This window comes from Phyllopteryx taeniolatus, chromosome 1, assembly GCF_024500385.1.
Source record: "Phyllopteryx taeniolatus isolate TA_2022b chromosome 1, UOR_Ptae_1.2, whole genome shotgun sequence".
NCBI lineage: Eukaryota > Metazoa > Chordata > Actinopteri > Syngnathiformes > Syngnathidae > Phyllopteryx > Phyllopteryx taeniolatus.
The window spans coordinates 17,949,408-17,964,128 of NC_084502.1; the positions used below are offsets into that span (position 1 = coordinate 17,949,408).

The window sequence follows — 14,721 nt, forward strand, 5'->3', positions numbered from 1 at the left end:
AAAGATTCATTGCCAGTTATACTTGAACACTTGATTTCATTTGTTGCTGCTGAGCATGGCCCAAGCAGTTATTAGGTTTAGGGTGCCATTACGTTTCACACAACGCCACGTAACTTTGAGTTTTTTTTCCCCCTTAATAAATGAAATCACCATTTAAAAACTGAATTTTAAGTTCACTTGGATTACATTTGTCTATTTACATTTGTTTGATGATCTTAAATATTAAAGTGGGGAAACTATGCAAAAATATACGAATTTGAAAAGGGGGCCGATACGTTTTCACGGCACTGTATTTTTTTATGGGATGGTATTCACGGGAGTTGAAAACTGTCTCACCACATTTGCACAAAAGTGTGTCTCTGTGTGTGTGTGTGTGTGAGAGAGACTGATGCGTGATGCGGAACATACTATGTGTGCTTGTTCATGGAAAATGAACAGTGTGTAAGGGGAGACAAAAGTGATATCAATACAGTACAACACCCTGACAATGTTATTTCTGGCCAGCAGGAGGCAGCGGTAAATTTGAAGCATCTCCAAACTCTACACTGTAAACGTAGAAGAAGAGGATCTGAACCGCGTTCACGTGACGGCGGTTGTAAATGTAAACAAAAATCAAACGATGTAGTCACACTGAAACGGAATAACATGTCAAACATAAAATGGGGGACAAACTACGCGTAAACCCGGATTGGATGTCACATTTACCCGATGAGCTTCTTGACGTATCGCTGTGGAACTTGGCCATTCCCGGTAAACACAAACATATTGTTCCCCGGAGGGAATGGCTAAATATACATAGTCTTTTAGATCCAATGTTTATAATATAATATTATTCATGTTTTTATTAATAGTAATTCTTAACGCATTCATTGTTTTGTGTTGTTTTCATTACAACAATAACTGGATGAATATCCTACGGAAGCGTATTGCATTCACTTGGATAAAAAGAAAAAAAAACTCCTGTTTTTCTGAGTAATTTTTTTCAGGGCTTTGTATTTGTAACTATTTTTTCGGTTTTTCGGACAATTTTTTTTCCACCTGTTTTTCTGACTATTGTTTTCTGTTTACCATATCTGTCCCACTGATTCTGGACAAACATTGCTGTAGCTAGCAGATCTGAATGGGCTTTCCTCCTGAACAAACGCAAAGTCAGCAGGTGCCTGCGTAATGTTGACAAACTAATAACAATACCATCTATGTGACTCAAAGACAGGAATATCTCCCAGTGTCTTAAACCCATATCAAAATAAAACTTGATCAAACTGAATAAACCGGTCATGTTGCTTACTACGGATTCCGCAAAGAATCACTTGCAGTTCGCAGGTTCTCGCGTGAGTTCGATGTGTCCCGATAACTCATAAAAAAATTAGTCAGAAAAACAGGTGGAAAAATATTAGTCCGAAAACCAGAAAAAAATAGTCAGAAAAACAGGTGGGAAATTTTATTTTCAGAAAAACTGAAAAAAATAGTCAGAAAACAAAGCCCTCCAAAAAATTACTCAGTTTTACTTAGTTTTTTTTTTTTTTTTTTATCCAACTGAATGCAATATGCTTCCGTAAAATATCTACACTAGCCTATCTAAAAAAAATACGGTATAAAGTAAAGAAGGCATCAATGGCTGGAAATTGTAGCTTTCCTCCTAAATATACGTCACGGACACACATATTTGTACTGAGCATGTGTCTTTCAGGGAGCCATGACAGCATGTCTTTCTGTCTGGACTTGTCCTCTCCTGTCGTGAAGTCAGAGTCGTGGCTCCTCAAAGTGGTCGACAGACTTGCTCCCTGTTGGACGAGGCCTTGCGTATTCCGCTGGGCCACCACGGAGGTACAAGCGAACCTTGCATGTTGCGATTCTTTTATCCAAAACATAAACCTTGATTCTAAATGTAATAATCTTAGGCCTCTGGACTCCGCATCCTAGTTTAGTGTAGTGACGTGCGGTGAGGTTCATGATTCACTGATCACGTGACGTCTGGAGCTCTATGAAGCTCAACTCAACACTGCCACATGCTGGTTTTGGCACCGTACATACCAGACTCCACTGTGCACCTTTAGTGGCTTTTCTGGTCAATAAGAAAGAATAAATGTCACACACTTTCATTAAATGTATTAGACAGTCTGTTAAACGTCAGTCAGTGCAGTACATGTGTGATAAAACGATTGGCGATGTAGTGAGGAAACACCAATGTCTCTTGTGTGAAGCTACGGACCAATCACAGCCTACCTGAACGGAGGTGTGCGTGGTCTCTTGAAGCATCGTGGGAGCGACAACTCAATGTGACTCTTAACTGCGCTTCCTATGCATTTGAACAGGAAATATGAAAATTCAGCTATTTTAATGATGAAATTATTGGATTGAAAAAGAAAATCAATGGAACAATTTAATGTAATCATAAGTTGTTTTTTTTTACTATTCACATGCAGTGGAAAGGAAAGACCACCAGGGGGAAGTGATTCCTCTGCCTCACTTGCCTACCCTGACCGCACGTCACTGGTTTAGTGGTGGGTTAATTACCAGGTTAGTTGGGGCGCGCATTGCACAAAAACAAAACTTTTCTTTGAAAAACAATAAAATGCAGATTTTCAAATGTAAAGAGGTAAGACTTATCGGGACATAAGTTCAAGTCGAGTCAAGTCTTTCATAAGTTGAAGCCAGCAAATTCCAAGTCCTGGACATATATAAAGGTGGCGTATATCCTATAAACGGACGGCTGCTTGGCCGAGCTTGGAAAACGACCACGACTGTTGCGTCGGCGACTTAAGTCTGACTTGAGTCAAGTCATGTGACTCGAGGTCGCCAGCTCAGGTGTGCATATTTGCATGTTTATGGCTTTCTTCCTCTGTGCACAGCAAGCTGTACTCAGTCATCAGTGTGACCTTGGCATTCGCTTCTTGGACCTGCGGATTGCCAGGAAGTCAACAGAGTGCATCAAGTTATTCTTTGCCCATGGTATCTACACGTGGATTACTGTCAAGGTACTGTATATACACACAGGACCTGTTTGACCAAGACATCCACTAACTCCTTGAATATTAAAAGAATATCTATCAGAAGTTCTAGCGATCACAGAGAGGAAAAGTGTAACGGTGACCATGGAACAGAACCACAACACATTTTCAGGAAAAACCTACCACGACATATGAAATTAAATGGTGACAGGTGCGTTATGGGTCCCATTTAACATGAGTTTGAATGTGATTGGTTCATTCTGAACACAGCCACATTCCCAGAAGGTTTGCACGCTTGGGTACCATGGACTCCCCCCCCCCCCCCCCCCCCCCCCCCCCCGCCCCCCCAAATTGATTAAAAAACAAATTGAGTTGTACAGGTCTTAGCTCACATTAATATTGGAAAAAGGTTTGAAATGATTTATCTTGGTCTCATGTTTTAATATCACAAAATCATTTGAACAGGGGTGTGCAGACTTGACTGGATATCCATTGTTGTGAAATGGTGGAAGACTGGAACAGTTTCAGCAAATTTACAGAATTGGATACTTTCAATGGGGACTAATGTGAATTTACAGGAATGTTTGTTTATTTGGTTCTGAACTTAATATTCATATATAGTAATTAGGATTTGTGTGTCAGCAGGAGGCACTGGAAGAACTGGCTACCTGGCTGGATGCACATCCTAAAGAGATTGTTATCATTTGCTGCTCACATTTCAGTAGTCTGACTCTCAGTGACCACATACAACTTGTAGATTACATCGTATCACTGTTTGGACCAAAGCTCTGTTCTTCACAGGTAACTTAACTGTTATATTAACTCTCTGGGCTCTATGCCATTTTAGCTGTGTTTCATGCAAATGTAATGAAATTTACCAAGGGTAGGTTTGTGTCTGATAGTCATTTCAGACTTCAGCTCTTTAAATATATCAAAAATATACTGTTTACATCCAATTGTAAATGTTGGCCAATTGAAACCCATGAAAACTATATTGTTTAATTCCATGTTATTTACTGGATTAAATAATACAGTTTGGATAAAATGGGTTTCATTCTATAATCAGCTAAAAATTATATTCTGTTTTCTACCAGATTACATAATTTCTCAATATTTGGACAAGAATGCAATATGTAATATCACTTTTCAAAAGAGGAATTTAATGTCTTCTTTTACTCCAATGGAATGATGCAATTTAGAGATATCCTCTACTGACAATGAAGCGTTACATTTTAAGAAGTGTTAGCTTCCTCTGCTGGTTGGAGAAAGACTACTAGCAATACATAAGAAAAAAAGGTGGTACTGAAAATAATGCATATAAAAATATCATTTTTTAGGTTGTTTTACAACCTGTGTTTGGTGGAAACTGGAATAATTTGAAGCGTTGAAAAATACAAATGAATGGATATTTAATACTAATGACAGGAATTGATTGAAGTTAAAATGTATATGCATTACAAGGCAAAAATATAAAGAAAAAAAAAAAATCTTAAAAATTTCACGTCTGTATGTGACCAAAAACAAGCTGGAAGGGTTATAAAACCGAACAAGGCCGTGAAGGTTCATGTTAATGATAGAATGAATTTTTCAAAATATTCTGAAATTATTGCCTTTTTCTGCAGGATTGTCCCACCTTGCGATCCTGTTGGTCCAAACATCAACAGATCATTGTTTCCTATGGCAACCAGGAGATGGTCCAGCATCATCCTGAACTGTGGACTGAAATACCTTACTGGTATAAAACTGTTGACTCATAGCTTAATGCCAAACCACCACGTACTAAAATGTAAATGACTTTCTGTAGGTATGCTGACAGCACTGATCCAAAAAAGGTGATTGCATACTTGGAAGCTCAGAAGCGCAAAGGAAGACCAAGTAATTTAGATCCATTCATGCAAAAAAACAAAAAGTCATACATGACTATAATGCAGCAGTTGACCTTAATAAATCAACTCACATGGCTGGTCTTTCCTGATATCTGTTCTGCAGCTGGTTTTTACATCTGTGGCCTGAACCTGACTGAAAACATTCCGTTTGTCTTCCTCCATCCCTTCCAAAACATGAGGAAGATTACCACAAAGGCCCTCGCTGTGCTGCTGGGCTGGGTGGGAGAACAACGACCAGGACCTGAGGTGGGTAACATCAACATCATCTGCTGCGACTTTGTGGGCGTCTCTGACTTCTGTGATTGTGTAATCGGCCTCAACTACAAAGGCCGGTGATGAATGAGACCAAAAACAACCACTAGACAATCAGCACTTTGATCGATGTAATGCTATTTAATCACACACAAGTTTGAATGTGCAGGATAGACAATGGGGGTTGAATGTATTAGGAAGTATATTAATACCAGAAATCCCTCAGACACATACACTCCTCCACCTATATTTTTAGAGTTTTGTAAATTTGCTGGGTTTTCGTTGCTGGAAGTTAGAAAGTATACAGAATTATGTATTGTTATTGTGAAGTATTTGGAAGGCAGAACTCCCCGAGACACACACACACTCCACTTTTTATGTTTTTAGTGCCAACACATTTTTAAACTGTGTGGACATTCATTCATTCATCTTCCGTTCCTCTGTGTGGACATATGAGGGGAAATCCCCTAAGTCGCACTAGACTCTGGAGTTGAATAATGGATGCTGATAACACCAAATGAATTGCATTTCTGGTTAATAGACATGATTAAGATTATTACTCATTTGTTGTTCATTTTATATTCTAGAACATGGAAAACCCGATTTGTACAATCAACTGCATAATAAATGTTAAAGTTCCTTTGGTCTTTTAGTCATTCTTTCGTGTGACACTGACAACATCCAGTAGTTTATGCTCAGCATTCAGCTATATGATGCTGACTTTCATTAAACTGCTGCAAAAATTTCACAACTAACAAGTTTGACAGAAAACAGGAGGTTGTTAAGAATTTATTATAGTTAGCTAATGATGAAATGCCAGAAGGTTTCAAGTATGCATCAAAAGCAGCAGACTTAGGGAATGAATGTTTGGACGAAAACAATGCAAATAAACTGCCAAGGGATAAAAAGGACAACAACATTTGGCGGAGTCTTGCCTCACAGATTGGACTGCATCAGTCCACCACCAACCAATTACTCAATCTTCCCCCCGTATGCAGTTCATTTCTGGACTCAAATCCCTCTTCTTAGTTTGTTTGCCCAAGGTCACAGAGACAATCTCCGCATGCTCTGTATGAACTTATTTCTTCTTCTTCTCCTGCGTGCTGGTGAACCACTGATCCAGAAGCTTCTTGCTGTAGTAGATCTGCCAGCCGTGCACCTGCACGGAAATGATGATCACCAGATACATGACCATCACCGCCGAGAAACCAAAGATGACACGGTAGGCTTTGCCGTGTCGATACAGCTGCTGAGCAAACGGGAACATCTCCATGCTGCCGTAGATCAGCGGCGCCACGGAGAAAAGCCCAGCGCTGATCATGGAGATGACCAGGTAGCTGATGTTGTTACGTGGCAAAGCCATGAAGCTGAAGGCGGTGGGAATAACGCTGAGGAGGTACGGGTACTCCCACTGGTATGGAGAAGCGATCGTTTTGTGGGACACCAGACTCAGATGGCTCACTGTCACCTGATGCAGAACGAGACAATTTAATAGGAGCACGGCTGACATACCGCTAAGATAATTTAGTGAATTTCTACCTGAGCGGCCATCAGCATCCAGATCAGCAAGTGGACGATGTTGAGTTTACGGATTTCAGACTTCAGGGCCACGCTGTACACACAGACACAAAGCGACACAAGACGGCATGATTAATAAGCAGCCCCTTCAAGAATTTGCAGGCTTTTTTTTTGGGGGGGGGGGGTTATTGTTGCCTAAAATGTATGATTTCACAGAGCATTTGACAAAAACTGTGATAGATGTGATTTTAAGCTTTTGTTGTTATTAAATATTAGCATTGAGCTCTCTCTTTCCTCTGCCTTACTCAGTGATGTCTCACACACTTAAGGACCCCATTACATTACACATTTAAAGACAGATCAAATTTGACATTATTAACACACACAAATAAATTATTAACAACAAAATGCTGGTAAAATATGAAGGTGGCGAGTACATCTCAGATAAAATGATTTACAGTCGTAAATAATTAAACAGATTAAAATAGAGGCTAAATGGAGCATTTAAATACAAAGTACAGGGTTCCTACACATTTGAGATTTCAAAATTCCATACTTTGTCCAGACCCTAATTTCTAGACGTAAAATGGATAGATGTGTATCATTCTGATTCTTTATATGCCATTATGTTGTCAATTAATGAAAAGACAGGCAGCAGAGGACGGTTGCCTCTGCGAAAGCCATTAATCCTTGATAATTGTAGAACTCTAACCTTGATTTGAAATCCTCTTTTCAAACGCTAATTTGAAAACCTAACACTGTTTTGAAACACTAATTGAAAACCTAAACCTGTTTTGAAACCAGAACTCTCTTTCAACCCGAATTGGAAACCCTAACCCCGTTTTGAAACTCTACTTTGAAAGCTGACCATGTCTTGAAATCCTACTTTGAAACCCTAGCCTCATTTAAAATCCGAAACCATAACCCTGTTTTAAAACTAACACTGTTTTAAAACGCTAACCATGTTCTGAAACCCAACTCTGAAACCCTAACCCTGTTTTGAAACCCTACTTTGAAACCCTAACCCTGTTTAGAAAACATAATTAGAAAACCTATCCCTCTTTTGAAATCCTAACCCTGTTTTGAAACCCTAACCCAATTTTGAAAGCCTACTTTGAAACCCTAACCCTGTTTAAACCCTAATTTGAAACTCTTACCCTGTTTTGAAAACCTTATTGAAACCTTATCCCTGTTTTGAAACCCTGACCATGTTTTGAAACGCTAATTTAAAATCTTAACTTCATTTTGAAACCCTACTTTGAAACCCTAACCCTGTTAATTCAAAAAATATTGTGTATATTATTTCTATGTGACTGTTGATGCAAGGTCTCAGGCTGGCAACGCTGTACTCTCTGTTGGTCTTCGTTGACTTGACGGCGGCATAAAAATGTCGCAGGCTATCATTCAAAACATCAAGAGTAAAACATTTTCGTTCGTATTTGTTTGGGGGTTCCTTTTACCAGGAATTGTTTCTGGATTTTAATTGCCTGTTTTGTTGTTTTCTTCACGTTGATTTCATCCTTCTTGTCTGAGAGATGATTTCAATCTTACGGAGTTAACTCTTTGTGCTGTTTCGCTCTCTTCATTTTTGCCTCAATTCCTCAGCAGCATCCCAGTCATCAAAGGTCTTCTAATCTCCAAAGAAATGATTAAATCACTCATTATTGTTTTAAATTTGCAAATTAAGGGTGCTACGCATCAATTGGAACAATGTAATGATTTTTTTCGACTGGAACTACTTGACGTTCGAAGGGCCCCCACCCAACACTCTCCCGCCCTCGGGCTGGGCGGGGACTGGCTGCATCGCGGTCCCTGCGGCTCGGGGGGGGGGGGGGGGGGGGGGTCACATTCGGTCTCTGCGGCTCCCACTGGGTGGCCAGTTGTCGGGGCGCCTCGGTGGGGTCGGCGGACCGCCCTGGGTCTCTCGGGGTGGGACGTGTCCCATCCACTGGGCTGCTCTCGGGTGGACCCCTGGGCCTGATCCCACCCCTCGATTGATTGGGTGGGGTCCTCAGCCTCCGCGGTGCGGCCACAGCAATTAAAGGACACTTCTAGCAGGCACACAACCCTAGGACTCTTTCACTGGGTTTGGGGTCACGTACTTACTGCGACAAATAACTCATGAATATGCAAATCGCTTGTGTATCCCCTCACTTATACTCTCGTCCTGTAGACTTTTATAATTTACATAATTAATCCCACCACACTTCAGTTGTACAGCCGGGTTCACGACCCTTGTCCTGCATGCTTCTTCTCCTGTCCTTGTCCTGTTGTATCTTGTCCTATCGTTCCTTCACAGGGTGTAGCACTATAGCCCCATGCAACACTCATATTTAATGTTTCATTGTTGTCGATAATGTAATGATTTACTTCTCTCATCCTATCTACAATGAGTGCTTTGTCTTTTGTCTTTGTTTCTCTCGCCCTTCTAAAACTTTGTTCTGTTTGACTGATCAAGTCTGCTTCTCAATGAACCTCAATTATAATAATAAGAAACCACAGCGGAATCTTAATAACTCCACTGTGACACAGTAACACTGTTCCGGCATAAAAGGGATACAGATTTTCCATTCTGCTTTACCTAACAGCCGAACAGGACAAAAAAAAAAAAACGAAGGGTCCCAACCGATGTAATTTTCTGAGCCAATCAGAATCGAGTATACACCAAGACCATGGTATAATACTGTGTGCTCTCACACAAATTTAGCTGCACTTCATCACAAACACTCACATATACACATATATTTACAGAAACAGGTGAGTATGCCGACATTAATTTTATTTTACAGTAGAAAAGTGTTTGTCAATAGATTATTTTCATTTGTGCTTCAACACAGCATTGCACAGGGTGCTACTTGGACATCAGAAAATTTTGCACTCCCTTTAGCTGAATATTTTGTTGGGCAATGTCACACACACCTGTTGCTTCGCACCAAAAAAACAAGGAAGTGAATTTGGTGATGTAGTGTTACATTTGCATGGGTGACTGCTACAGTATGATTGGTGGAACTCACAGAAAGAAAGCTCCAGTTTAATTAGCAGAAAAGTTGCAGTAACTGGATGAAATTATGTTGATTGAATTTGCATGAATTGTTGTATTCGCTGCATCCTGAATTGTTGAAGGGCCCTATTAAGGATGAAATAAAAATCAGCAAATCACTAATAGCACTTTAGTGGGACATACCTCATTTGGTAGTGTGAGGCCACTCGCTCCCTGTGTTCAAAGTCACTGCCATCTGTGCCCGTTGCACGCGGTCCTGCCCGGGAAGCCATGGCTCAGTTCTGAGTGACAAGACAGTCCACAAGTCTTAAGTTGTGTCCGAAATCACTCACTAACCAATGTATAGTGCACTATATAGTGGTTACACCATTTTGTAGAGGTGTCCGAATGCTTAGTGATTAAATTCAGTGCCCTATATAGTTCATTCAAAATTTTCCACAAAGCATAGCAAATGTAGTGACCAACTCATGGTCCCTCACGGAGTCGTGATATACCATAATGCATTGCGTCTTAAAGAAGTAGAAGAATTGCTAGATGCGTCACAGACGCAGGGAGTGAATTTTTAGTATAAATGTAACTTTTCAACAACAACAAAAAACATTCCATGTACTTGTTTACAAAAATCATCTCGTTTTAAATGTGCAAAAGCCTACTTTGTTATTGTGCGACAGCTGTGACGTCATTAACAGAGCGCCGTGTCGTGAGCTCACTAGTTGGAGAGTAGGGAGTCGTGAGAGTGAACGATATCAGACACGCCACTAGAGCTTGTCATGGCAATGTGAATAAATAAAGTGGTTGGGAAACATTGTGTACACTATTGTAACAACCAGTACTTAAATACAAAACATTTGTAATACAGCAAGTACTCGCAAATAGCATTACACAGCATGGTATATTGGATTTTTAAATTTACTGAGTGGAGGAGCGTGGGGCTTCGGTGCTTTGCTGACGGGCCCCCTGAACGTAGTCAGAATACAGACTGGCATCTCTCCAACTAGTAGCGATTACTTTTGTCCAAAGCGAGACTATGGATTTATTCACAGCCAAGTAGCCTACTCGAGTTCCCATTTAGAGGTCAGACCTCCTTCCCCCTGTTACACTCCTCAACTAGCAGTAATATATGCATTAAATGTGATGATTTAAATGAAAAGGCCATGGCTAGCACATCTAAACAAGTGCGACTTCCAAAGAACGGATTCATTTATTGTGTTGCGGGTTACCTTGGGTCAGCTGGCTAAAGGGCTAACAGTTAGCGTAGCCTGGAGCACTTGTCGGCGCTAATGTGCTGTGAAAATTATCCAAATGTATATTTTAAGATTACAAATACATGACAGCACTTACATGTTACTTCCAGGTCTTCGTATATTCGTCGGCGTGTGAACTGATTGAACTGGCCAACGCCGTCGATGTGCGGAAGCGGAAGACGGCTGACATTTCCAACTATGATTGGCCAGACAGACTTCTTCTTCGTTCATAACGGTGGTTGCAAACTATAATACTGCATTACAGCCCCCATCGCTCTGGAATGAGTACTGCTTTTGCTGACTGACTAAGCCAAAGTGGTTCACAAATTTACCATCTCAAAAAATACTTGCTCTCCAAGTACAGTACAACCAATGACCAAGATTAAAATACTGGAGCGTACCAGGCCCTAATGTGTTTATCATAAACCAGACAGCGGCCTTTTCCTAAAAGGTATTTTCAATAATATTGTAAGCCATTGTAACATCATGCACAGTTTGAACGTTAACATTGTGCTTAAAAATAAAAAATAAAAAACTTTACTCAAATAATGATTTTATTAAAATTTATTGCACATAAAAGTTAAATAAAGACACAGTGCTAAAAGATTAAATGTGAACGTATTAAACTTGAAAGTTAAATCCAATTGAACAGTACTGAACAAATGTACTGTACTGGATTTTTTTTAAAAAAGGTTGTAACACTGTAACATAATGCACAGTTTGAACATTTAATTCAGTGGTTACTTTTACCACACTTTGAGAACTACTTGATTTAGCTGTTCGTTGACATGACTGATTGGATTCTTGTATTTAGTCTTGTTTTCTTCAAAAATTATCAAATTTATCTTTTGTTTGTTTTCTCAAATTTATATTAAATGTCTCTGGTGCATACCTTACCACTCTCTTTCATGTTTTTACACACCCTAAGTACAGGACTGTACATTGAATCGATTCCATTTCATAATTCAAATGTCCCATTTTCATGTTTTCTCAAAATAAAGTTGTATTTATTCCAGTATGCCGCACTGTCATCCTTGTGTCGATCATTTGTTTTTCTTTTCAGCACCAACCTTCGTCTTGTTTTTCCCACTCAAGGGTTAAAGTCCCAGTAAGACCCATTAAACTATCTTGTAAACTTGACACATCACAAAAGAGTCTTGTTAACAAGTTGCACAATGAATGAATAAAAAATAAATTAAAAAAATCGCAAGGTGTGAAATCTGGCTTCAAAATAGTCAAGAACTGAAACGTTCTTTCAGCGTGCAGACGCTGTGAGCGTGTCGCTGAATGCTCTGAAAACCCTATATCCCTGGAACTTTCAGCTGTCAATCAAATATGTGCCTTCTCTCACGGCTCCTAAAATGGGAGGAGAATTCCCAGCAACATACATTGCTCTCACAGCCTGCAGAGAAGAAGCCTGAGCCGTGCCGTAATAACCAGCAGCCACATCGCCAGGACAATTTTCCCTGTTGAAATTCAGCGGGACAACGCACTGCTGTGGCTGCCAAAGGGTGCAACCTAAGCGGCCAGATGGACAATTTATTTTCCTTCCTCCTCACCCCACAACTTGCAGCTGGCAAATGGCGACCTTAACGCCATTGCACTGGACCTCTGGCGGCTATTTTAACTGCAAACTGGCAAGGGACAGCAGATCCTCTCCAGTTTGCTGCTGCCTCGTAATGCAACACGTGGGGGCAGACGGCAGACGCACTTCAGCCCAAATAACACAAAACACATTACACTTCAGGGAAGGCCTTTTTTCGAGTTGTAGGCACACAGTGGTTTGAAGGCCAATTGCACGGTAGTCATGGGTCAACTGGCAATTACGGGAAATGGCCACTGCATGGAATAAGGGCGCTTGGGGTTTAGATAGTGGGGGAGGGAACTCGTGCCAGAAAGTATACGACACAGCCTGCTTTCGTCACAGGGTTAGTTTTTAGCCTGGCCAAAAAAAATCCGTCCACCTGAGATGGTAAAGAAGAGTTTTAAGCTATAGCTCAACAATTCAGTACTATTTTCTTCTCATTCTTTGCACGTTTTCAGCACTTACCTTGAAACATATTTTTTGTAACACAAAAATGGCTTACCTGGGACTTCAAGTATGAAACTCTCCCTTGTACTACCTATTATTCCTACATATATCCAGACAAATCCGATTGGTCCCTCAATCATAAATTCTGAATAGCATTATATATTTTTTATAGACAGGTCACACCTTCCACTTTCCTTTTCAATATGCAAGCATGCAGAGACTGGATCTGAACAAACTAGTACTCTAATCCGTTCTAATGACATGATTATTGTTATTTCTGATGAAAAAATCTGATAAGTGGTCTAGTACCTTACAGGCTCTTTTATTTTAAATTCTGCCTTATTAGCCTTCTTTTTACAAGTTAGGAAATACAGTAGCTATTGGGGAATTGACGCTACATTAAAAACTGAAACCCCTATTGGAACATTTTGAAAGTAATCTTTTTAAAGTATTGTACAGTACATACAGGTTTTGGAGAAACATATGCTGCCATCCAAGCAATGTATTTTTCATGGACGCCCCTGCTTATTTCAGCAAGACAATGCCAAACCACATTCTGCATGTGTTACAACAGCGTGGCTTCGTAGTAAAAGAGTACAGGTACTAGATCGGCCTGCCTGCAGTCCAGACCTGTCTCCCATTGAAAATGTGTGGCGCATTATGAAGCGTAAAATATGACAACGGAGACCCCGCACTGAACAGCTGAAGCTGTACATCAAGCAAGAATGGGAAAGAATTCCACCTACAAAGCTTCAACAATTAGTGTCCTCAGGTCCCAAATGTTTATTGAATGTTGTCAAAAGAAAAGGTGATGTAACACAGTGGTAAACATGACCGTGTCCCATCTTTTTTGGAACGTGTTGCAGCCATAAAATTCTAAGTTAATGATTATTTGGCAAAAAAATAAAGTTTATCAGTTTGAACATTAAATATCTTGTCTTTGTAGAGTATTCAATTAAATATAGGTTGAACATGATTTGCAAATCAATTTGAGCGTCTGCCTCACAGTTCTGAGGAACGGGGCTCAATCCCCGGCCCTGCCTGTGTGGAGTTTGCATGTTCTCCCTGTGGGCCTGCGTGGGTTTTCTCCGGTCACTCTGGTTTCCTCCCACATCCCAAAAACATGCATGAATTGGAGACTCTAAATTGCCCGTAGGTGTGAATGTGAGTGTGAATGGTTGTTTGTTTGTATGTGCCCTGCGATTGGGTGGCAACCAGTTCAGGGTGTACCCCGCCTCCTGCCCGATGATAGCTGGGATAGGCTCCAGCACGCCTGCGACCCTAGTGAGGAGAAGCGGCTCAGAAAATGGATGGATGGATGATTTGCAAATCATTATATTCTTTTTTTTATTTGTTTAACACAACGTCCCAACTTCATTGGAATTGGGGTTGTATCTTCACCTACACACTTTTCGCATTATTCACATTTTTGTTCTTCAGTATGGAATCATAAGTTTACTATACTAAAGTAATACCGTAAATAACCATTAGTCAAACACATTTTTTCCAACAAAAGTTTCTAGGGGTATTCCATTTTAGAAGCAAAACAACAATCTCCCACTACTGCTTGGCAAAAGGAAAAATATTTAACTGCAGTTATTAGTACAACAGCCTTTGTTTGGGCAAAACGCTGAAAACACCTTTTCCACTTTGCATCCACAAGTCAAGACTTGTATCAAACAATGTAGATAGGATTTACTATCTGGCATGCTGTGCATGTACAGTATTTGTAAAATAAATTAATAAAGTTTGTATTACAAATAAAAGCAGTTGATTCTGCAGCACAAATCCAAATGTTTCTCTTCATTAATATGTCATGAGTATTTTAAGAAAACTT

General features: G+C 40.1%; 2 protein-coding genes across 5 annotated transcripts; one reads left to right on the forward strand and one right to left on the reverse strand.

The window, feature by feature from the left end:
• The first annotated feature begins 562 nt into the window (after positions 1 to 562).
• zgc:112023 (PI-PLC X domain-containing protein 1) lies at positions 563 to 5,729 on the forward strand. Of its 3 annotated transcripts, none has more exons than XM_061777168.1 (7): positions 563 to 750; positions 1,691 to 1,827; positions 2,853 to 2,978; positions 3,594 to 3,752; positions 4,574 to 4,686; positions 4,756 to 4,826; positions 4,941 to 5,729. In XM_061777168.1, exons 1-7 carry the CDS (start codon positions 660 to 662, stop codon positions 5,171 to 5,173), a joined length of 930 nt encoding a protein of 309 aa, XP_061633152.1. In that variant the 5' UTR covers positions 563 to 659; the 3' UTR covers positions 5,174 to 5,729. The 3 variants fall into 3 exon arrangements, with proteins under 3 accessions (XP_061633152.1, XP_061633160.1, XP_061633169.1); XM_061777176.1 differs by having other exon boundaries at positions 3,597 to 3,752; XM_061777185.1 differs by lacking the exon at positions 1,691 to 1,827 and having other exon boundaries at positions 574 to 750.
• Positions 5,730 to 5,865: 136 nt separating this feature from the next.
• On the reverse strand, positions 5,866 to 11,105 carry jagn1b (jagunal homolog 1b). Of its 2 annotated transcripts, none has more exons than XM_061777197.1 (4): positions 10,950 to 11,105; positions 9,792 to 9,889; positions 6,629 to 6,701; positions 5,866 to 6,557 (listed from the first exon to the last, which is right to left on the reverse strand). In XM_061777197.1, exons 2-4 carry the CDS (start codon positions 9,878 to 9,880, stop codon positions 6,168 to 6,170), a joined length of 552 nt encoding a protein of 183 aa, XP_061633181.1. In that variant the 5' UTR covers positions 9,881 to 9,889; positions 10,950 to 11,105; the 3' UTR covers positions 5,866 to 6,167. The 2 variants fall into 2 exon arrangements, with proteins under 2 accessions (XP_061633181.1, XP_061633190.1); XM_061777206.1 differs by lacking the exon at positions 10,950 to 11,105 and adding an exon at positions 10,829 to 10,934.
• Positions 11,106 to 14,721: the final 3,616 nt, after the last annotated feature.